At 58.9% G+C, this 22,191-nt stretch overlaps 1 protein-coding gene across 2 annotated transcripts; it reads right to left on the reverse strand.

The window, feature by feature from the left end:
* Positions 1-270: 270 nt before the first annotated feature.
* On the reverse strand, positions 271-19,572 carry ACE (angiotensin I converting enzyme). 2 transcript variants are annotated; one of them, XM_059380947.1, is made up of 25 exons: positions 19,291-19,572; positions 18,530-18,697; positions 17,856-17,952; positions 17,019-17,162; positions 16,372-16,563; positions 15,695-15,792; positions 15,152-15,324; positions 14,535-14,758; positions 14,064-14,208; positions 13,667-13,765; positions 13,286-13,408; positions 12,745-12,956; positions 11,884-12,020; positions 10,884-11,042; positions 10,512-10,599; positions 8,387-8,530; positions 8,038-8,229; positions 6,739-6,836; positions 6,362-6,534; positions 4,262-4,485; positions 3,804-3,948; positions 3,403-3,501; positions 1,491-1,613; positions 929-1,116; positions 271-815 (listed from the first exon to the last, which is right to left on the reverse strand). In XM_059380947.1, the coding sequence occupies exons 1-25, from the start codon at positions 19,555-19,557 to the stop codon at positions 586-588; spliced, it is 3,942 nt and encodes a 1,313-aa protein (XP_059236930.1). In that variant the 5' UTR covers positions 19,558-19,572; the 3' UTR covers positions 271-585. The 2 variants fall into 2 exon arrangements, with proteins under 2 accessions (XP_059236930.1, XP_059236931.1); XM_059380948.1 differs by lacking the exons at positions 12,745-12,956; positions 13,286-13,408; positions 13,667-13,765; ... (7 more) ...; positions 18,530-18,697; positions 19,291-19,572 and adding an exon at positions 12,182-12,407.
* Between the last annotated feature and the right edge of the window lie 2,619 nt (positions 19,573-22,191).

Below are 22,191 nucleotides of genomic sequence, written 5' to 3' on the forward strand. Positions count from 1 at the left end.
CCGGAAGCCCAGAATGTCTGCTCCCTCTTTGCTTCCCAGGGTCCCCTTGGGTTGGTGCCGGGGCTGGCAGGGGCCGCCTGCCGTGCAGGACATTGGCCGACTGCCTGGGCTAGAGGTGGGCGCTGAGGCCAGAGCTCCAGGGCATTTTCCCAGGCTCTTCTTGGAGGAGGTGGAAGACGCCCAGCGAAGTGACCCACTTGACTGCCAGGAGGCGGGAGAGCCTCCCTGTGCCTGTCCCTGGCTTCCCCACGAGGGACACAGACTCAGATGGGGGAGGCAGGTCCTTTAATTGTATTCAGAGAGGGCCGAGGACGGGGCTCCATGTTAGGCGGACGGCTGCCCTGGGATCTGGGGGCAGGGGCCGCGGGGGCTCGCGGTCTGGAGGGCGGACTGTCAGCTCGGGGTTCGGGGTTCGAGGCACGGTGAGGTGGGGGGGACGCCGGGTGGGAGGAGGAGGGCGGGCCGGGGTGAGCCGTGAGGGGGGCGGTGGGGCCTCGGCGCACGACCCCCCCCCCCCCCCGCGCCCCGGGTCTGGTGTGTCGGTGGCGGACGCTCCCCGGCAGGCCCAGGCCGCCCGGGGTCCTCTCAGGAGTGTCTCAGCTCCACCTCGGAGCCGAACTGGGGCCCGCGGTGGGGCCGGCGGAGGCTGTGCTGGCGGATGCTGAAGAGGCGCTGGGTGAGGCCCAGCGTGGCCACCAGCAGGGCGACGCCCAGGAAGAGCAGCGCCCACTGGCCCACGCGGGCCTGCTGCTCGTCCAGCTGCAGGCCCAGGAAGCTGACGCGGCCGCTGCCCGGGAAGGGGCCTTCGGAGCGAGCTGGGCGGGGGAGGCAAGGAGAGCGCGCGGTGGGCGGGCCGACGCCGAGGGGCCCGGGCCCGCGCGCGGGCTCTGGGGGCGCGCCCGGGGCGGAGGGGGACGGGGAGCGGTACCGGAGTTCGGCGTCCAGTTGTACTGAGGCCAGCCCAGCTTCTCCCCGTGCCGCCCGTTCTCGGTGAGCAGCCAGTCCAGCAGCGGCTTGAAGTAGTTCATCATGGCGGACGCCGACATGTTGGACTGGCCTGTGATCAGCTTCATGGCTTCCGGCCACGGCTTACTGAAGCCCAGTTTCATGGCATCCCTGGGGGGGAGCACCGCAGAAGGGAAACTGAGTCAGAAGGACAGGAGGGGAGGCTCCCTGCTCCAGCCCCCCCAACCTAATTCTCACTCCCCACCCCACCCCCGTCCCCCCACGAGCATCAACCTCCTTCGGGATTGGGAAGGCCTGGGCAGGCCTGGGGGAGTGGGAGTGGGAGTAGGGGAGGGATGACCCGGGCCCAGAGGGGTGTAGGTCCCTACTGGGATGGCACATTAAGGCCCTGGCACGGGCTCCACCTGGAATCTCCAGCAGAGGCACCCGGACAGCAGGTGTTCCCAGAAGAGCCCCACGGGGCTCTTCAAAGCTGAAGGGTTAGAGGGTAGAAAATGGTCAAAAGAAAGCTGGAGAACACTCACGCCAGGCGCTTCCCTGCCTCCTTCGATTGGTAGATGTCACACGTGTGCAAGGGGCCCTTGTGGCCAGCTGCCTGACACAGAGCCTCGTGGAACTGGAACTGAATGACAAAGCCCACGAAGTACCTGGCGTGGAGGGAAGCACGGCCTTGGGGTGGGGTGGCTGGGGACCTGTGCCACCGAGCCCCAATGCCCCTCACCTTCCTCTGCAGCCAGACAGTCAGGGTGAGGACACCCTCTGGTCTGCAGGGTCAGCAAGGCTCCCTAGTTCCATGCCTCCCACAGGAGAGTCTCCCGCTGCATCTCAGGAGGGCTGTTCTGAGGAGGTCTGGTGATCATTCATGAGTGAGGAGGGTCAGAGCAGAGCCCTTCAAAGTTTTGGCAGGTTGCTTCCAAAGCAGTGAGGTCTGGGTTAGATACAGGCAGAGGCCAGGTGTTGGCTCCAGGGTCACGTGCACCTGGCAGGGTGGTCTGGGCAAGGAAGCCAGCGCAAATGATCTCCTTTATCCCAAACAGCAGGGATTCCCTGGTAGAAATCTGCCGGTCAAGGCCACAGCAAATTCTCTGCACTTGGTTCAGAATGTCCCAAACTAGCAGTGCAGGCCTCCCACTTTGAATGCTGGGCACAAGCCATGTACCACTGACTTTCCTGGCATTTCTTAAAAGTGCTTTGCCAAGGTTGCTGGTCAGAATTTGGAATGTGTCTCCTTCATCCACCCCTGCCTGGAGAATTATCTACACTAAGCTCAGAAGCTAACCATCACTTGGGCCTGGCTTCCATGGGAAAGCTAGTGCCAGCCTGGAAGAAGGAAACCAGTGCAGAAAGCAGGTAGGGGCCCTTCTTACAGGTCAACCTCGTGTACTGTCCAGGTTGGCTGTTCTGAGGCACCTTTCAGTCCCCTTGGTCCCCTGCCCAAGGTTGCTCTCTGGAACATCTGAGCAGGCTTTCTCTCCCTTCCTGGACTCTGGAAACAATTCACCCAACCCACACTTATGTATTAGGTCTTGACTATATGCAGATATCATGCCAGGTGCTAGGGTGGAAAGATGGGCATTGTGAGCACGAATCCTCCCTCACTGGCCTTCCTGGGACTGAAGGTGGCAAGGGCTAGAGGTAGCCACAGCCCTCCTGGGACAGCCCTCACCCCCTCCACCCCTGCCCCCCGCCCTGCCTCATGGGTGGTCTGAGCTCCCTGCAGCTCAGAGACATCTGGGCCCTTCCCTCTTTAGGTCTCTCTAGACCCTTCCTGGGCCCCAGATCCAGCTGGGTCTCTAACCCTGGATTTAGTGTATAGAAGTTCTTCCAGGCACAACTTTTATCACAGGCAATATGGTGAATTTATAGTAAAGGAATCACAATCTTGTTTTAAAAACAAAGTTCGGGACGCCTGCGTGGCTCAGTGGTTTAAGCCTCTGCCTTAGACTCAGGTCATGATCTCAGGGTCCTGGGATTGAGCCCCACATTGGGCTCTCTGCTCAGCAGGGAGCGTGCTTCCCCCTCCTCTCTCTGTGCCTGCCTCTCTGCCTACTTGTGGTCTTTCTCTCTCTGTGTCCAATAAAAACAAAACAAAACAAAACAAAACCCCCTAATAAATAAATAAATAAATAAAAACCAGAAAGTTCTTAGGTCACGATCTAGCCAAGGGTCATGGGTCACGGTTAATAATGTTAACTATCCAACCAAGGTCTTGTAACCATTAGCCAATTATAGTAGGGTTTCTGTTTTCAACTGCCTGGAGGGGAGAGACTCTCATCACGTCAAAAGTGTGAAGCAACAGGGAGCCTTGGTTTCAGGTGAGAGACCGAGGCACTGTGTGTCATGCAGCCAGGCCCTCCAGGTCACCCAGACAGGTAGCTCCCCACAGGGCAGCGACGGCCCTTCAAAGACTGAATGGCCTCTTTCCCTCCCCTTTACCTGATATAAGGCACACTTGAAGGAACGTGGAACTTGGCCCCTGGGTCAAAGTCACCTTGAGACCGGGCCACTGGGGGGCAGAGGCCCTGGTACTTCAGCCTGTCAAGGGGAAAGGTATGTTGGAGGGAGGATTTGGAAAGAATCAAGTCAGGAAGAGTTGGCGTTTTTGAAATAAAGAGCTACTTGCCCCTGGAGCTACTCTGGATACTCCAGATTCTGGTGTGCTGTACCTCATGCACAATCAGCCCCTGTGCCCCTCATCACTTACACACACTCACACTCATGTGTTGTTCATAGACACATCCCCTCTCTAAACACCATACACACACCCCACATGCAGACACACAGATACTGATGGAGACCCTCCCACAACCCACAGCCTCACGGGAACATTCTAGAACCTGAGGTTCCACCACTCCTGGTTGTAGTTCTCCTTGGTGATGCTTCCATCGAATACCCTCCAGCGCCACTGGTCAACGAGGTAGCTGAAGGGGATAAAGGCGATCTTGTCGAGTGCCATCTTCATCAGAAAATTGATGTCTTGCTCTGCCAAGGGAAGGGACCCTGGTCGTCAGATCTCCACCTGCCTCCTGCCACATCCCAGCAGCTCAGCCTGGATGGGTGTGCAGCGGCTAAAGAGGGGAGGAGTGGGCTGTGCCTCTCTGGGCACAGCGACCTGCCTCTTGGGTTGGTATGACGGGTTCTGTCCTTCCGGCTCACCAAGCTGGTGGCCTCCTTGTTTCCCATTGTTCTGTCCCAGCTGCTGCCTGTGAGCCATCAAGGGCCCTCCTACAGCCTCCCAAGCTCACTGGCCCTTCTCAGTCCCTCTGTCCAGCAGGACCTCCCATTCCTCTCTCACCATAGCCGCCGCTCTCGCTACTCAGTAGGTTAATACTGTGTAGGTGCTTGGGGGTAGACACAGAGAGCGCCAGCACATCTCCGATGGCCTCGTGAAAGCCAGGGTTGGCACCCTCCCGGAAGGTCACAGGCAAGTCCTTGTACTGCATGAAATACTGTATGTGGCCCATTTCGTGATGGGCCACCACCAGGTCCTCCATGTTCACCGTGGTGCACTGCTTGATCCTGGAACACAAGGAGTGGGACAAAGGGACCTGCTGTCCTCCCTGTATACGAACCGCATGCCCATCAATGCTCTATGCAGGGAACACCGCATTATGGGAAGGAAAACCAAAGGAGGCATGAAGTAAGCTCGAGAAAGAGGCAATCTGAGGGTTGGAAGTCCTTAAGGTATGGTCATTCAGGCCATCTCTCTGCCTCCAACTTCCCTGAATAACTCCAGCCCTCACTGCTATGTTGCTTTCTAACTGTGCGAAGTACTTGCTCCAGAGGCATTGGGACACTTGGCTATGATTGTGTAGGACTTTCGAGAATGTGGGTGCTATGATTTTTTTTTCTTTTTTGGTACTGTGATTTTTCATGCACACATTTTTTTTTTTTTTTCTCTTCCAAGACTCAGGCTTCCTGAAGGAAACAACAGTTATTCTGAGCCATTCTACATCCCATGTGCCCAACACCAGCAAACATCTTCACCCCAGGAGGTCTCTGGCTCGGGCTGAAATGTCATCTGGAGAGCTGTCCACGCCAGAGGTCCTGCCTCCTTTTTCATCTTTCTTCAGTCTCTTTTGTGAACCAAAGAAATTCTCCCTTGGATCTAACCAGAGCCCTTCAGTTCAGTTGACCCCATATTTTTGTCATTGTACTGTCATTGTACAGGAAGGGCTTCCCTGAATCCAGGTTGGAATCTGTCCACCTTCTCCTATGACTCCCCATACAAGGAAAGACCCCCCCCCCCCAGAGGGGCTCTCACCCTCTTGATTCTGTCTCTATCCAGCCCTACAGTTGCAGTCCTCATGCCTTTGAAAGAGGGAATCAAGAACGGGCAGTCCAGTGAATCCTGGCTGTTGTTCTAGCCTCTCTGTGTCCACTCTCATAAGAAGACACTTCACCCATAATGGCAGGTCATCCTTGCCACGTCTCCCAAGTTGTCTTTCCCTTCTTTGACTCTGGGTTGTCCTTGTGATTTGCTTTAGCCAATGAAGTGTGGCAGAAGTGACTTGGCCAGTTTTGGATTTAGCCTTTAAGAGACTTGGCTGTTTTTGCTCTTTCTGGAGGATGCCAACCGCCAGATAGGAAATCTGACTGCCTATCTCTCATACTGGGCCAAAGCCCAAGCTAGCCTGAACAGACCTATGTCCCATCAACCCCCAGCTGCTCCAGTCATCCCAGCCCAAGGACCCACCATGTGAGTAAAGAAGCCAGCTTGAACCTTCCTGCCCTAGCACATGCCACATGGAGAAAAACTGAGGAACCCAACCAAGAGCCAGAACCAAGTCCCCACCCCATGCTCTCCAGCCACCAGAGCCACTGCAGCTGAGGTCTCTATCATTGTACATAAGAGCGCCATGTCCATTGCATGTTGCCTGCGCTCCTGACCAATAAAATCATGAACTAAACAAATGATTGTTTTCTACCACTAAGTTCTACTAAGAACTAAGACTAAGGTGGTTTGTTAGGCAGCAATAGATAATGATCCTCCGATGAAGACAGATTCTGAGCCTCTGCTAATGGTGGGCCTGTGTGAAGCCCCCAGTGTCCTCAGGTACCTCTCTGTGTCAAAGGCACATGTTGCCAGGAAGACGGCCTGCTATAGGCAGGGGCTGCTGCAGACTGAGGGAAGCCTGGGCACCTCCCACAGTGCTCACACCCAGGACTGGCCAGTGCCTGAGAAGACCCTCGCCTGGTAGACAATGTTTTCCCGCTGGAAGCCAATGGCCAAGCTGGGGTCAGGCCCAAGGCTCTTGACCCTCATCCTAATCTCTGGCCCCTGTGCTTTTTTCTGCTCACTCTGGCTGTGGGGACAATAGGAGAACCTTTACTTGGCTCATCTCCTTGCCCACTGGGTTCAGGATATAGTCCCCTGACTGCTACCTGGACACACCTGAAGTCCTTGCCATTGTAGAAGTCCCAGGCAGAGGCATGGCACACAACTTCCCGCCCATCAGTTGGCTTCTCCAGCATTGACTTGTTCCAGAACTCAAAGGGCACAGGCAATAGCCCCAGGGAGGTGAAGAACTTGTCTGCTTCTTCAAACATCCTTTTGGGAGTCCAGCCCTGCAAGCAGAGGGAGCTCTGTCCAAACTGGGGACTAAGGGGCTAGACTATGTGCTACGGTTGGGGTGGGGGTTGTGAGAAGGCCAAGCCAGAGGGAATTCCTAAATCAGAGGGCCATCTCCCACTGAGGCAGAGGTCTCCCCTCCCCTGTGCCCGGGGGTTGCCCTGGAGGGGCAGAAGTATGACAAGGGGCCCAGTGTGCACCTGCTTTATCATGGCCTCTGTGGCATCTATCTTGGGGGCTGAAGGGAAGGGCACCACCAAGTCATAGATGTTGGACCAGGTCTGAGCCCACATGTTCCCTGGAGGCAGGTAGGGGAAGAGAAGGCAGAGAGAGAGGAGAGACCGATGTTACTTCTCAGACTCAGCATCATCACCCATGGAAAGGGAACCAGACCCCCGTCTTAGGATCTTAACAGCTTCTCTTGAGCACCTGCTGTTTGCAAATGGTATCTGGCATTTGATACACATGGTCTTCAGCCTGTATATCCAGTGCACGAAGTCATTATCTGCTCTGAGTGCTAAGGTCTTAGTTCAAAGCCTCAGCTCGGCCTCCCGCTCCTGGAGCCACTTGGGCCTGGTGCCTCCCCTGTGGGGGTCTGTGTTTCACAGTCATCAAGCTGATGTCTCCTCAGATATTCTTGGTCTCACCAGTGTGGGTCAAGGATGGCTGGGGTCCTGGGCTACGAGGTCCCCAAACCTGGTCAAGCTTCTTGGGGTCTCCCTCGTGGTTGGCAAGTGATCTGTGGCCCTGTCTGGCCTCTCTGCTCATAGCAATAAGCCCCCTAGGGCTGTGTCCTCAGTGGCCCAGCAGGGACGGACAGGAACCCGGGAGCCTCTGTTTTGCCTCCCTGCCCACCATCCGTCACTGTCTTCCACTGCCTACTTCCTGCCTTCTGGGCATCTGAGCTTACAAGCTCTGAAAACACGAGGGTCCAGAGGTTGCAATGGCTCTACACTCTCCATGTGGTCCTCTGTGCTCCTAACTCCCTCTGCCCTGGCCTGAGCATCGTGTCTGCCCTTCTCTCTACCGCTACTTTTTCCATCTGTGGGATCCTCTCTCATCTTTGAAGGCTCTGCTCACGTGCCGCCTCTCGGGGAGGCCCAGCTTCTCACTCCCAGCTCGCACCCCCAGCGTTGTGCTGCCTTGAGCGGGGATGGGTGATAGGGTCTCCCGGAAAATTATGAATCCTCCCGCTGCTCCATCCGGGTGCTCTGTACCATGGGGCTCCGTAGCAAATGGGGTGTTCAAGACAAGGAGGGGGTTCATGCCCGCACACCTAGCTGCCACCCCACCCCAGCCCTGGCAACATTCCCTCAGCCTCAAATCTTTGCTCTCTCCGCCCAAGGCGTCACCTGACGGTCCCTCCCAGCCTCACCTCGCCCTTTGGACAGCACTGGTCCCACCCTCCCTCATCCGGGCTCTGGTCCCGGCCCCGCCCCAGCCCCGCCCCTGCCCCTCCCCCGTCCCGGTCCCGCCCCCGCCCCGGTACTTGTCCTCACCCAGCAGGTGAGCGGGAATTGGGCCCTCCAGGTTGATGTGCTGCGACCCGTAGTGGCGGTGCAGGGCCCGGCGCACGTAGGCGTGCAGGTTCAAGTACAGCGGCTGCAGCTCCTGGTAGAGCTGCTCCAGGTCTTGCTCCAGGGACGGCATCTCATACATGGCTCTCCAGGAGTCCCCTGCATCTTCGTAGCCTGCAGAGGGGACACCCGACCAGTCCCTGAGCACCCCCGCCCTCCCCCTCCTCTAGGGACCTCCCTCTCACCAAGTGTAGGAGGCTCCGAGGACCCTCCTGAGGGCCCCAGCGGGGCTGGGACCCTAGAGCCGGCCATAATGGCGGGAGGGACTCACCGTTGAGCCGGGCAGCCTTGTTGGCGAGTTCCACATACTTGGGAAAGAAAGGGAGGATGGCTGTCCCCACCTTGTCCCGCCAGCTCTTCCAAGCCCACAACAGATCTTCATACTTCCGGGATGTGGCCATGAAGTTCGTCAGATCTGCGGGAAGGAGTTGGAAGGAGTTGAAGGGCTGGAACCTCGAGCTCTCGGCTCAACTCCCACCTCCTATAAAGTGGACTCGGTCATAGGAGTTTGAGGCTGGGGTCCAGCTGGGAAGTCCCATGAAGAGGGCTATCCAGGCAGCCTGTCCAGGGACATGGGAGAAAGGCTCCTGAGCTTTCTACAGAGGCTTCCTGGTGGCCGTCCCTGGGCTCAGGGGACCTGCACACCACTTCAAGTTTGCAACAGCCCTGTGAGGGGTGCACTGGCTTTCACATGAGCGTTTTGGCAACACGGCAGTTTCCCCCAGCCAGGAAGTGGCCCAGCCAGGCACAAACCAAAGGCCCGGACTCCAGAGCTGCTGGTCACCACGGATTTCCTGCTCACCCCCTCCGTGGGAGGGACAAATGGCTTAGAGGGCACAAGACCTGAGTTCCTGTCTAGTCTCCCACTGACCCCAAAATAACCTCACGAGTCATGGGACCCTTCTTCCCCTATCTTTCAAATGGGGAGATGCCAGCACTCACGGGGGGTGATGTAAAAATCAAATGGGGGGCACAAGGGCCCTGAGTGGGCACACTCCCCATCGGTCTCTGAGTATTCATGGGGCCCACGCCATCTAGCACCAATTGCTGGCAAACTGGACGGAATCAAGGATGCCCGTGGAGACAAAGTACAGAGAGCCATCCCAGTGCCGTCAGGAAGGCCGGAGTCCTAGGTCTGGGTCTGGTCAGAGCCACACTGTGCGTGTAGCCTTCTCCATATGGCTTGCACGGAGCTGACACACACCTGGCAGAGCTGGGACAAGGAGGGCCTGAGCTCACGTGGCACTTTGGAGCCCCCCACCCCCCTCAAGGGCGGTGCCTGTTCTTGGCCTCCCCGGCCTGAGCCGGAAGACAGTAGACACCCTTTGGGACCACCTGTACCTTACTATCTGACTTGTGCTCTCTCCCTATTTCAGAATATGCTTCATGATATCTACTTCTCCCTGAGAAAGTATATTCAAATGCATTGTTTGGGGAAAAAAATGTATTGTGAGAATTTCACTTCTGCCCTCTGCTGATGTGAGTATTGTTTTTTGAGGGTGCTTCCTCATTTTACTAATGGCACTGATCTGATGGCCTGGGCCTGGATTAAGAGGTTAACTGACGGGGGGGTGGGGTAGGGGGGGGAGAGGCTGAAGGCTACACTCTTCCACATACATGTGTACACACACGCACACAGGCGCGCATACGCCCCCCGCAACTCTGTGCGTGCCTCCCCGTGTATACAAACCGTAGGTCAAACCCTGTCTCAGGAAAACTGTCTCTCTCTCCTGTTTATTTTCCATTTCCCCTTCTATTTGTCATTGTTCTAATGAGGGACTTGGGCAGAGGGCCAGGAAGAGATGGTTTCTGGGTAGTGATTCCTCAGGAAGAATGTTTATGGCTCTAGCTCCCCAACCCTTGGGAGGGAGGACAGAGCGTATCTGTGCGCAGGTACTCGAGGGTCCGGGGGGAGCTCTTCCAAAGGGGAGAAGCCAAGAAGAACCAGCCAGTGTGGAGGGAGAAGGGGATGAGGAAGGCCCGGGGCATTCCTTCGAGCGGGAGGTGGGTTCCATGAGCCGTGGCCTCAGTGCGGGGCGGGGGGGGGGGGGGGGGGGCAAGGAGGCGGCGAGAGAAGGTAGGGAAGACATGGGCTGGGGGGAGGAAGGAAGAAACCGAGAGTTACTCTCCTTAGTTGCGGGTATAAGCACTCAGCTGACAAGTCTGAGGTACCCTCTACTCTGATGGGTGCAGAGTGCAGAGAGGAAAAGAGGGAGTCCAGGGGGGACCCAGAGGAAGCAGCAGCATGGACCCATGGAGAGCCACGGTCAGAGCAGAGGTAAAGTGGGTGCCCTTTACCGGGTCAGGAGACCCTGACCCCCTCAATGGGCCAGGACCCCTAACACTGCCCACGCCAGCCTTCCCCACCTGCCCTCTCGTTCCCCACGTGCGCTCACCAGGGTCCAGCTGCAGACAAGTGCCATTGGCGTGGCACACAGAGGCAACGCTGTAGGTGGTTTCCATGTCCAGCAGGATCTGGTTGTACTGCAGGAGGAAGGAGACAGACAGCAAGCTGCCCCCCTTTGCTACCTGTTCTGCCCCAGGCACCATCAAGTGCAGAGGGGGACCTATGGAGCTGGGGGAGTGTGTTCCCAAAGGTGCTGCCTTCTCAGGAGTTTTACAGGTGATGCCAACTGGGGAGATGTCACGGCAGATAGAGGAAGAGGAAGCAGCAGGAAGGCCAGACCCTGTACTGGGCTTCGTCCCCCGAGCTGGGACCTGGTCTTGACCGTGGACCTTCCATTCCCTGCTCCCCAAAAGCCACATACCTCCTCCAGCTCGTTGGCAGGCAGCGCTGCCCGCTCTAGGTCCTGAATCTTCTTTATCATCCGCTTGATGCTGGCATTCTGGAAGTTAGTCACATCGAACTGCCTGGCCCAGGTGCCGAACTTTAAGGTGTGGTTTGCCATCTGTATGTTCTTCTGCAGCTGAGGGCAAAGGGGGAACCATGCCAGGCCATCTGGGAGCTTTGGAGAGGCTTCTATGGTGGAGGGGCCACGGGGAGAGTGGAAGGGACTGGGTGTTGCCGCGGGACGGGGCAGTTTTGTCAAGTTGTTGCCTTTGCTCTTCAACCTGGACCGTCTATGGGGTCTTGGATGCAGTGTGTGCCCCTCAACAGAAGCCCAGTGTCACACAGGACATTCCTGGTAGACAGAAGGGGACGCGCCCCGTGTATCTTGTTAGGATGGGGACAGGTTGCTGTTAGTTCTGTGGCCTCTCCGAGCCTCAGGGTCCCATCTGTAAAATGGGAACAAGATCGCTGGTTTTGCAAAGGCAGATGAGGACTAAAGGCAACAGCCGTAACGTTCACAGCGGTCCTCAAGAAACGGTTCTCCAGGGCTCTCCTCGCATACACCTGCGTGCACTACACAGGCCGGGAAGGGGTGAGGGGCCGCGGGTCCTTACTGTGGTGGCAAACAGGGGCTTTCAACCTAAAAACCCAGCTCTAGTCTCCCCTGTGTCTGTGCAAATCATTCTACTATGAACAATAGGTTGCTTGGTAAAGAAAGACAACATTTTTAGGCATTGAGTATATGCCCACCCAAATCTGAAGTTGAGTATTATTTTAAATATCACATCTGGATTTTTCACAAATTCTGATAGCCTCCCCCCATGCCCCCTGCCCTAAGGGAGGGAGGGGGCAGCCTGCTCTGTGCTATCTTGGGTTTTGAGGCTCGGTCCCGGGGGGCAGGAGTTCACATGTGGGCCGCCCGTGTGCGTGAGTGTGTGCGCGTGTGCGCGAGCATGGGGCGGGGGCAGGGCCCCTACCAGGATCTTGCTGGCCTCTGTGGTGATGTTGGTGTTATAGTTCCAGTTAGCCTCGGCATACTCGTTCCATATCACCAGGGACCTCCGGTCATACTCCTCCACAAACCTTCTGGCCTCAACCTCGTCGGTCACCATGCCTGTGGAACAAAGTGGAGGGAAACAGACGAGGCCTCCCCTTGCCTTCTGCTGCGGGTTGGCCTGAGCCTGCCCCTGCCCCAGCCTCCTGCTCCTACCCCCGTACCTCCCAGGCCCCGCCCCACCCCCCAGCTGGTCCCACTTGGGCTCTGGGGTGTCTGGCTGCTGGTTGTTGCCTGGCTGGTTGTTCTCTGGCTGCTGGTTGTTGCCTGGTTGGTTGTTGCTGTCTGGTTGGTTGTTGCCTGGTTGGTTGTCACCTGGTGGGTGGTTTCCTGGCTGGGGACCAGCATGGGGTGCCCACAGCAGAGTAGGAGGAAGAAGAGGCTGGGCAGTCCTGGAGCAGCCCAACCTTGGCCCATGGCCGCAGGAGAGCAGAGCCCTGTAGCCACAGTCCCCCGGCCAATAAGAGCGGAGCCTGCAATGTGACCTCATAGAGCAGTGTGCCCGCCAGCTTGCCCCTGGGGGGGCCTCAGATCTGGGCACCCCCTCCCTAGAATGCTGGGGAAAAGGCATGCTCACTCCCACCCCAAGGCCCCGTGATGAGCTAAGGGCGCTGGGCTGTCTTAGCTTAAGGGCAGGGTGCCGGGGCCCAGGGGGGCCTTAAGGGCAGGGTGCCGGGGCCCAGCTGGGAGCGGCTGACCAGGAACCAGGAACCAGGGGTCCTGAGTCCAGAGCCCAGAACCAAAAACTTACGTTAGCCAGCCCCACCCTCACTCCGGGCTTTACCGATGTCCTCTGGGTAATTGTTGGGCATCGGAGGCCGCCACTGGTATTCGGGCCACCCCAGCACCTCCCCGTTGCGCTTGTTCTGCTCCTGTAGCCACCGGTAGACCGGCTGGAAGTAATCAAGCAGCGGCTGGGCGTCCAGGGTGTCTGTGCCGATCGCCTCCTTCAGCACCTCCTGCCAGGGCCGCGAGGAGCCTGCCCGCAGCGCCTCCCTGTTGGTGGGCACAGGGCACTCAGACCAGCGTACGACACCGCCCCCCCACCTCCGTGCCCGCTGGCCTGTCAGAGCAGCAACATTAAGACTCTGGGGACTAGGAGCTCTAGAGAGGGGCCCGGGACATCATCCTGTGTTGTACCCGCCAGAGGCCTACTCCGTAAATCCTTGAGGACAGAAAGAAGGGGCTGGGAGGGAGGGAAGGTGCCTTCCCTCAGTAGGGCCTTGTGGTTTTCCCATGGGCAGCCAGTTGCCCTCCAGATACGTCTTCTCCCCACCTCTCCCCTCCCCTCCCCTCCCACTGGCCCTGCTGCTCCCCCTCCGCACCGGAGCTTGGCCCCCGCCTGGGTGGACTGGTAGATGTCACACTTGTGCAGTGGGTACTGTTGGCCTGCCTCCTTGCACAGGGCCTGATGGAACTGGAACTGCAGGACAAAACTCACGAAGTACCTGCAGGTACAGGGCAGGCGTTAGGGCGAGTGGTGGGGAAGCCTTCGCCCAGGCACCATTCAGCCCCGGACCCGGCAGAGGCCAGACCACACGGGCCGCCTTGGGGGAGAAGGGAGAACCCACCCTAGCTCAAGAAAGAGGCCCACTGAGATCCCAGGCCCTTGGGGGGGTGCCCAGAAGAGTGTGGGGATCAGCCCTGAGAAGGGGGAGGGGGACGAACAGTGGGACGGAACTGGGTGGGGGGAGGGGCACTGGTACCTGATGTATGGTGTCACATTTGGGACATGAAACTTAGCTCCAGCATCAAAGTGGGTTTCGTTTCGGGCCACTGGAGGACAGATCCCCTGATACTTGGTTCTAGAAGAGGATGGTTAAATTGCCTCAGGACATAAGAGTTGCACACAGTCTGACTTAGCCTTTGCAGAAAATGCTGTGAAGCAGGTATTCCCACCGGGCCATCCTGTCCCCCTCTGGTGAACTGTGGAAGACTTCCCAGAGGAGGGAGTTTGGGGTAGAAAAGAATGGGTAGGGAAAAGGTAGAGACAACATGAGAGAGGATGCGACCGGACCGATGGAGGCAGGAGGCTCCTGGGGGCCCAGGAGAGGGAGGAGGGAAAACTTGGGGTTAGGCCCTTCCTGCTCCCTCTTTACTCACCGAAGATACCACCAGTCAAAGTTGTAGCGGGAAGGGGGGGTACGCCCACTAAAGACCCCCCAACGCCACTGGTCTACCAAGTAGCCAAAGGGAAGGAAGGCAATTTTTTCCAGTGCCATCTTCAACAAGAAGTTGATGTCACTTTCTGTTGGAAGAGGAGACGAGAAGAGGGAGGTCAGAGGGAGATGGGGGTCCAGCGAGAAGAGGTGGGCCCGGGCCGGAGCCGGCAGGAGGTGGGGGTGGCCGATGCAGAGAAGGGAAGGCCGGCCTTCACAGCCATGGAGCCCTGCTTGGAAGAGGGCCCTTGGGCAGTGTCCAGTTGGAACCTGGGGTGAGCTGTGAGGCTCCAGGTGGATCCCCAAACCTGCCTGAGCTGGGGCGGAGAGGCAGAGTCAGGAAGGGCAGGAGGGGGCGTGGGCTGGAATGGGGTCCGGGGGGGGGGCCGGGCTGGGTCCTCTCCACCCCCCATACCCATGTCATTGCTGACATTGTCCAGCAGGCCAATTTTGTACAGATGTGCAGGAGTGGAGACGGAGAGCGCCAGGACATCCCCGATGGCCTCGTGGAAGCCAGGGTTGGCCCCTTGGCGCAGGGAGACGGGCTGCTCCTTGTACTGCAGATAGTACTGCACGTGGCCCATCTCGTGGTGCACCGTGGACAGCTGGTCCATAGTGACCCGCGTGCACTGCTTGATCCTGGGGCAGGGAGATGGCGAGGGTGAGGGTGAAGGACAGGGCAGGGCAAGGGCCAGAGCATGGGGAGGCCGGCACCTAAGGGAAAGGAGCCAGCTGGGCACTGCCCTGGGCCTCGAAGGAGCTGGTGGAAACATACGAATCCTTTGCCCTGCCCCAGCCCACACGCAGGGCCTTCTTCCTCCATTCCAATGTCAAGAGCTGCTGCCTGCCAAAGCTGCCAAAGGAAGGCGGCCTACGGTGTCTCATATGCCCAATAGCCTTGGAATAGACCCAGCCCCACCAGATAGTGTCAGGGCTCAGGGAAGAGGTGGTTTGGGGAACTGGCTTCTCTGTGCCCAGTCTGCCCACCCTTCCTGGAGCTCCAGACCCCCCTTTCCCCTCCCACGTCTAGACCTGAAGTCTCTCCTGTTGTAGAAGTCCCAGGCAGAGGCGTGGCACACCACCTCACGCCCATCGGTTGGTTTCTCCAGCATGGACCCTGCCCAAAACTCAGGGGGCATGGGCGACAGCCCTAGGGAGGTGAAGAACTCCTCCGCCACCCGGAACATGTGCGTAGTGTTCCAACCCTGGGGGAGGGGCGGGGGGAGCAGGTACAAGTCAGGGACCAGCTGTGGGAGCTCACTGTGGCTCCCACCTAGCTCGGCTCCTTGCCCAGGCCCTGCTCTGGTGGCCTCCCTTCCCAGAGGCAGGACCCCCACTAACCACAGTGGGTCAGTAAAAGCAGACGGCTGCCCACACCCCACCTGTGGGGTCCTGGAGGGAGGGGCCAGCATCTCGCTCCCGACACAAACCCCAGCTCACTGCTGGCATGCACACTCCGGGCTAGTGCTCTCTAGAAAGCGGGGGACCCATCTCCCTCCTGTATCTTCTTCCTGCCCCTCCCCCCCATCTGATGCCTTCATGCTGCCCCCCACTCCAGCCCAACCCCGAGCTTACCTTCCGCACCATAGTGCTGGTAACATCGAGACTTGGCTTGTCAGGGAAAGGCACCATCATGTCATAGAGGTTGTCCCAGCTCTGGGCCCACATGTCCCCTAGACAGAGGAGGGGAGCCAGTCAGCTTAGCTCCCTGCTTGGCTGGCTTCCTTCCTGCCTGCTTCCCTACATGTGTCCCCGAACAGCCCTCTGGGTCCCTGGCACCTGAACCCGGGGCACTCAAGGGTAGTAGACTGCTCACCCCCTCAGGCCCAATCACGCTCCCGAATGCTCCAGATCCCCCGGGGTTGGCAAGGGCCCTGGCAACAGCCGGAAGGACCCCAGCAGTATCACTTGGGCTCACACTGCCAAGCCCAGGCTTGCTTCCTAGGATATATCTAAGATGATTACTGCTCCCCCAGTGGACCTTGAGTCAAAAGTCTGTAGTGTAACTCCTAGCTCCACCTTTCACCAGTTCTCTGTCCTCTGCCCTCTGCCAAGTCTACGCGCCTCACGCCTCCGGGTCCCTGTCTGAAAAGCAGGAACAGCCGTGGTGATTGAGAAGGGCCACCTGCTTCATGGGGTTGTGGAGTGAGCCACGGGGGTTGTCCGTGGGGGAGCACACAGGATGGGGCCGGACAACCAGAGACACGAGGAGAGTCCATGGGACACATGTGGAGGTGAGGCAAGGTCCTCACCCAGCAGGTGTGCAGGAATGGGGCCCCTGAGGTTGACGTATCTGTCTCCATATCGGCGGTGCAGTGCGCGGCGGACGTAAGCGTGGAGGTTCAGGTAGAGGGGCTCCACTTGATGGTAGAGGTGCTCCAGATCTTCCACGAAGGTGGGTGACTCATACCAGGAGCGCCAGTAGGCCCCTGTGTCTGCGAAGCCTGAGGGGGTTGTTGGGGTGCAGCTCAGACCCAAGGTTCTGGCACCTTCGTGGACCTGCTTCCCCATCCTCCGGGCTCAGAGCCTGCCTAATCTGCCAGCTAGCTGGGAAAAATGGCTGAGGGACCGCCGCTCTAGGATCTTCCAACTAGGGTTGTTCCAACTCCAGCTAAACAGATCCTGGCATGGTAAAGATGAGTGCTGGGGCTCCGATGTGTGCCGGGAGGGGCAGCACGAGGGCCCCGCGGCAGCCTGGAGGGAGGCAGATGCGGGTGCGGCTCGAGCCAGCGCCACCATCCACTAGCTGCACGACCTTGAGTCGGAATATGGCAACAGCTGCTCTGTCTGCCTCAGGGGTCCGGCTCCGAGGGGACTGTGGATGGACTGTGGATTGAGCTGCTGGCAAGCTGGGAAGGGCAGCGCTCGCTCACACCAGGGGTGGGGTGGGTCAACTCACCATCCTTCTGGTAAGCCTCATTGCTGAGGGTGGTGAAGTTCTGGTACAGCGGCTTCAGCGGGGTGCCCACGGCATTGTGCCAGCCCTCCCAGGCGTAGAGTAGCAGGGCGTAGTTTCTTGAGATGGCCATGATGTGGGTGAGCTCTGGGACATGGGGGAGCAGGGTCAGTTGTTTCCACTGAAGGCAGCAGCCATCTTCAGGAGCGCTCCCACGCCAGTCCTCACCATCTCTACCTGGTTCCTCAACATCATGATGCCCCCCAAGCCAAAGGCCACCTGCAGCCAGGGTGGGCTGGGGCTGGGACCTATACAAGAGGGGTCCTGGTCCCTAGGGAAGTGAGGCGCTAAGGCGGTGCACACAAAGGGGCCATCCAGAGGCCAAAACCCAGACAGACCTTTCATGCCTCATGGGTTGGAGCAGCTAACCTCAGGTTGCCTCGTGGACGGGGGTGTCGGTGTTGGGGGAGACGGGGAGGTTTAGGCAGAAGTGACAAGGGGTCTATGTTCTGTGGACGGCTCTTGGGAGACTCTGAGGACTCATGAAAGGGCAAAACCAGGCAGCCAGTAGGAAGGTTAGTGGGGATGGGAGAGGCCAAAGCATCCATGGGGGTGGGGGTTGGGTGGGGTGGGAGCTGGAGGCTGGAGGTATGAGAAATCAGTGTGCCAGAAGCAGGGGTGGGGGCAACTGACAGTCCAGTCCCAATTGGAGGTCAATGCCTTTGGTTTACCCACTCCCTCCATGGGCCTCCTGTTAAGCACACCCTCTTCCTGGGTGCAGCAGGGCTGTGGGGGAGGGCTGGGAAGCCCCAGCAGAGACAATTAGAGACAGAGCCATACCTGGGTCCAGGGACCAGCAGATGGCAGTCTTGTTGGGATAGAAGCAGACCCTGGCTGTGGAGTAGATCCTGTTCATGTTGCTTAGCAGAGAGTTGTACTGGGGAGTTAGAGTGTGGAAAATGTTAGCATCAAACAGCCCCCAGATACCACTGGGCTGCCCCCTCCTCTTTTTGCTGGGATGAAAAGGAGGCCCGGAGAGGGCAGGTGGCTTGGGCAAGGCCCCTTGTGGCACTCAGGACACTCTGATCACTAATATACTGATTCCCCTTCCCAGGGAGGCAGCCTGCAGACATGGAAACAAGTGTCCTTAGAATTTGGGATGGGCTTCAAGTCCCAGCTCGGTCACCACCTCGCAGTGAGGGCAAATCTCTTTCCCTCTGGCCTCAATGCCCTCTCAGTCCTCCTCATCGTTCAGAAGCCCATAAACCACACCGGACTATGGCAACATTTTGAAAACCCCTTTTTCATCTGTTTTCTTGAATTTCACTTTCTATACCCCAACTCCAGGAGAAATCAATGTTTCAGGGAGCCGTTCTGTGCTCACAGAGGCTTCCCAGTCAGGACGTGTACAGACTCCGGAGACCCCTCCTGCCAGGCTTCCCCAGTCGGCCCAGGGCAGCCCTAGGAGGCATGCTTGATACATCTGCATCCACCCTCTGGCCCACCAGGCCCACCTGCTGCCGCTTTTCCACAGGCAGGTTGGCAGGACCCAGGGTGCGAACACCGCTGATGACCCTTCGCAGGATGGGGTCGCTGAAGTTCTGCCAGATTGGGTCGTACAGATCCTTGGCCTTCTGGCCCCAGACCTCAGCAAACTCCTGGTTGAGTAAGGCTGCTTCCTCCTGTGGGCACCGGAGGGGACACAGCAGAGGCCATAGTGCTGGGCAAGGGGAGGAAGGCCAGGGTCTCCTGGACACTGGGGCTTGGGGAAGCACTGCTCCCTCTTCTTGGGGGTCAGGAGCTGGGGGAATCTGCCTTAGGTGGGCGGCGGAGCAGAAACTGGGACCAGAAGAGAGGCGGGCGGAGGGGAGGGTAGATAGTGATGAGCAGTGACAGAACAGTGAGAGAGGGGTAGGTAGCGGCTACCGAGGATGAGGGCCCAGAGCAGAGAGGGCACCCTCGGAGAAGACTGCCTCTGACCCAGCCCGATGTCATCCCGGGGCGCTGCAACCTGGGGTGACTCGAGGTCAGGCGAGCCAGCCTTATCCATTTTGGTTCTTGGGGACGGACCATGCGCCCAGCACCGTGCTGGGACATCCATCGCCGGTCTGATGGGGCGCAGCTGGGTCGGCGGCGTCCGCGGGTCCCACCGGGTCCCCGAGGCTCAGGGGCCGGGGGCGCGCGCCCGGCCGTGACTCCCCGCCCCCCAGCGCCCAGCCGCAGGCCTGTGATTGGGCGTCCGGGCCCCGCCCCCGCCCCGGGCCCGCGCGCCCACCTGGCGCCGCGCGTTCTCCTCGGTGATGTTGGTGTCGTACGCCCAGCTGGCGACCGTGCTCTGGTACATCACCAGCTCGGCGCTCGAGTTGAAGCTCTGCACGAAGAGCTGCGCCCCGGCCTCGTCGGCGGAAAAGTTTCCGGGCTCCAGGTCGGGGTGGAGCGCCAGGGCTGCGGGCGGCCGCGGCGGCAGGAGCAGCAGCGGCAGGAGCAGCAGCGGCAGCGGCGGCGGCGGCCCCCGCCCCGCACGGCCCGACGCGGCCCCCATGGCGCGGTACGCGGTGCGCGGTGCACGGCGCGGCGCTGCCCCTTCTCCCGCGCCGCGCCCGGCCTGCGGATTATAAAACCCCGCCGCCGCCTTCCGACACACCCCCACCTCCCCGCCCCGCTAGCTTCCTCCCCGACTCCAAAGTCCCCCGGCTGCGGGCCTAAGCGAGCGGGGCGGGGACCGACGCTTCCTGGCCAGCCTGGGCAGGGGCGCCGGCCCGGGGAGGGGCCAAGGCGGCCCCCCGCGAGCTGTCGCCCGGGGGGTGGCGGATGGGGCTCAGGTCAGGCTCTCACAGAGGAGGCTGGAAGGGGGGACCGTCCCGACACACACAGACCTCCGAGGCTGAGCGAGCCAGCAGTTCGCCGGAATAGCCCAGTCTGCACTCGGTGCCCTCTCCTTCCCATCGCCCAGCCTCGGCGCAGGCACCCGGGAGCCCCGCGATCTCCGGGGCTCCGTCTCCCGGCCGAACCGCCCCAGGCGTCTCCGGAGTGACAAAGTGGGGGAGCCGTCCGCGGCGCCGCCAGCGCAGCAGAGATGGGGTTAATGATCAGTCACCGGGTCCAGCTTCTCCACCAGGCCTTGGGGGGAGGGGGTGTGACCTGCACCGGCCCCGGGGGAAAGTTTCCGCTTTGGAGGCGCCTGGGGGAGGTGCTGCCGCGAGGTTCACCTGGGGACTGGCTGGGGGACTACCAGGAAAGGGAGGAGAACGGAGGGGCTGTGCTGGGAGGGTTTGTCTAGAGGCACAGGAGCGCTGGCACGCATGCCCCTTCCCTCTGGGGACGCGAGCCCTTGTGTCTTACGCAGAAGCAACCACACAGACTCGCAGCCTTTGCGAACGACGAGAGGAGCCTTCAGATGAGAATTTATCCCCTCACTGTGACAGATGAAGAAATGAAGACTGCGGTTTGAGGGGCTTGCTCCAAGTCACCTCAGGTCCCCACACTCCCCATCATTCTTTTCCTGTGTCATCCACGTCTCCGGGGGGACAAGCACAGGGAAGGAAGAGAGTGGCATCTGCCTGAGGTGGTTGTGGCAGCGGAAGGTCCTCCCCTAACTCCTCAGCACTAAGGTGTCTGTCCCTAGAAGCGGACAAGCGAGTGGGAGAGGTGGTGGAAGGAGCCAGAGGCAGAGCAGAAGAAGCAGGAAAGAGACCACGGTGGGTGGTTCCCCAACCCATTCAGCTGCTCCAAGCAGTTGGGAATCCCTGTGTCTGGGTGCCTGGGTGTGGACAGTGCCCGGTACCTGAGGCTCCGAGGGACACATGGGCTCCCCTTGTCATATGGAGTGTGCACAGGAGGCTGTGACCGAAATGCCCGAGATGACTAATCAGGTGACAGGATGGCAGGGAGAGGTGTGTGCAGGAGGATGGGGTGGACGGGGGACAGGGAGGGGAAGAGGGTAGATAACTAGGGGCCCTCTGGCTTTCCCTCATACCAAGGGACACTGGTGCATCTCAGGGCTGGCTAGGTGGACCCCTGTGACTGCCCTAGCAAGGGGGAGCGCCCAGGCTGAGGGTGCAGCAGTGGGCCTGGGCTCTCCCTCCCAGAGCCATGCGGGCTCTCGGGTGGTCCAGGTGAGCTGCTGTCTTCTGGGAGGGAGGAGTCTCCATTGGCGGCTGGCAGTGGTTGGGGGGTGCCGTGTGGAGTCTAACACCCCTTCAGGCCCTGAAGGAAGGGTCAGGGTGGGGGAGGAGGGGCAGAGTGGAAGGCTTAGCTTGTAACTAGGGAGCCTTTCTCTGTAGTCAGAAAAGAAACCCAAGGAAAGCAGGATGGAGGTAGGTTTCAGCCGGGTCTGCCCTCGGAAGAGCTTCCCTCTGAGAACCGGATCTAGGAGGGCAGCAGAGCAGGCTGGTCCATTCAGGTCTATGTGGCACTGTGATGATGTCTATGGAACATCTGGGTTAGGGACTGAGTTCAGCATGGGACAGCTTCTGCCTCATTGAAAAAAGAAGCCAAGGTAAATGGGTTGGAAGATAATCTCATCTCCATGGTTTATGTGGAGCAAACAGATACGAGGGCTGTTGAAGGCATCACCTGCACCTCCCTAAGGATGGTTCACTCTGGGAGCCTGCTTCCCCACTATACCATCAGTGCCGGAAGACAGAGACTGGGTCTGCCTTAGTCTCTGGTTTTCCCAGAGCTCAGCACAGCGCCTGGCACAAAGTAAGCCCTCATTCAAGGAAGGGCTCACTTTGTGGATAAAAGGAATAAACATCATTCATACTCGCTTGCCAGGTGGCAGGCCCCCAGCCTCTTGCAGGAATAACAGGAAGGACCAAAGCTCACTAATTTGGAATTTGCAATAATATTGATGTTACAACCTTGATCTCAATGAGTAAAAGTTAAAAATAACCCCCCCCTCTCTCTTTAGGGTTCTATTCATGAGGGAGAGGTATAATAAGAATACAATTACATTTGGATAGCACTTTAGACCTCCTAAATTCTTTTGTGGGAATTATCTAATTTGATAATGGTAATAACCTTGAGAGGTAGGAAAGAGATACGGTCAGTTACTTCCCAGACGCCATCAAATCAATGGAGGTTGTTCTGATTCCTATAGGAGGAGGTCATTATGGTTAGGCCAGTGCAAAGAGCTATGGATGACCGAACCAACAAAGGAAATGCAATCTGCTTG

This window comes from Mustela nigripes, chromosome 16 (genome assembly GCF_022355385.1).
Source record: "Mustela nigripes isolate SB6536 chromosome 16, MUSNIG.SB6536, whole genome shotgun sequence".
NCBI classification, from domain to species: Eukaryota; Metazoa; Chordata; class Mammalia; order Carnivora; family Mustelidae; genus Mustela; species Mustela nigripes.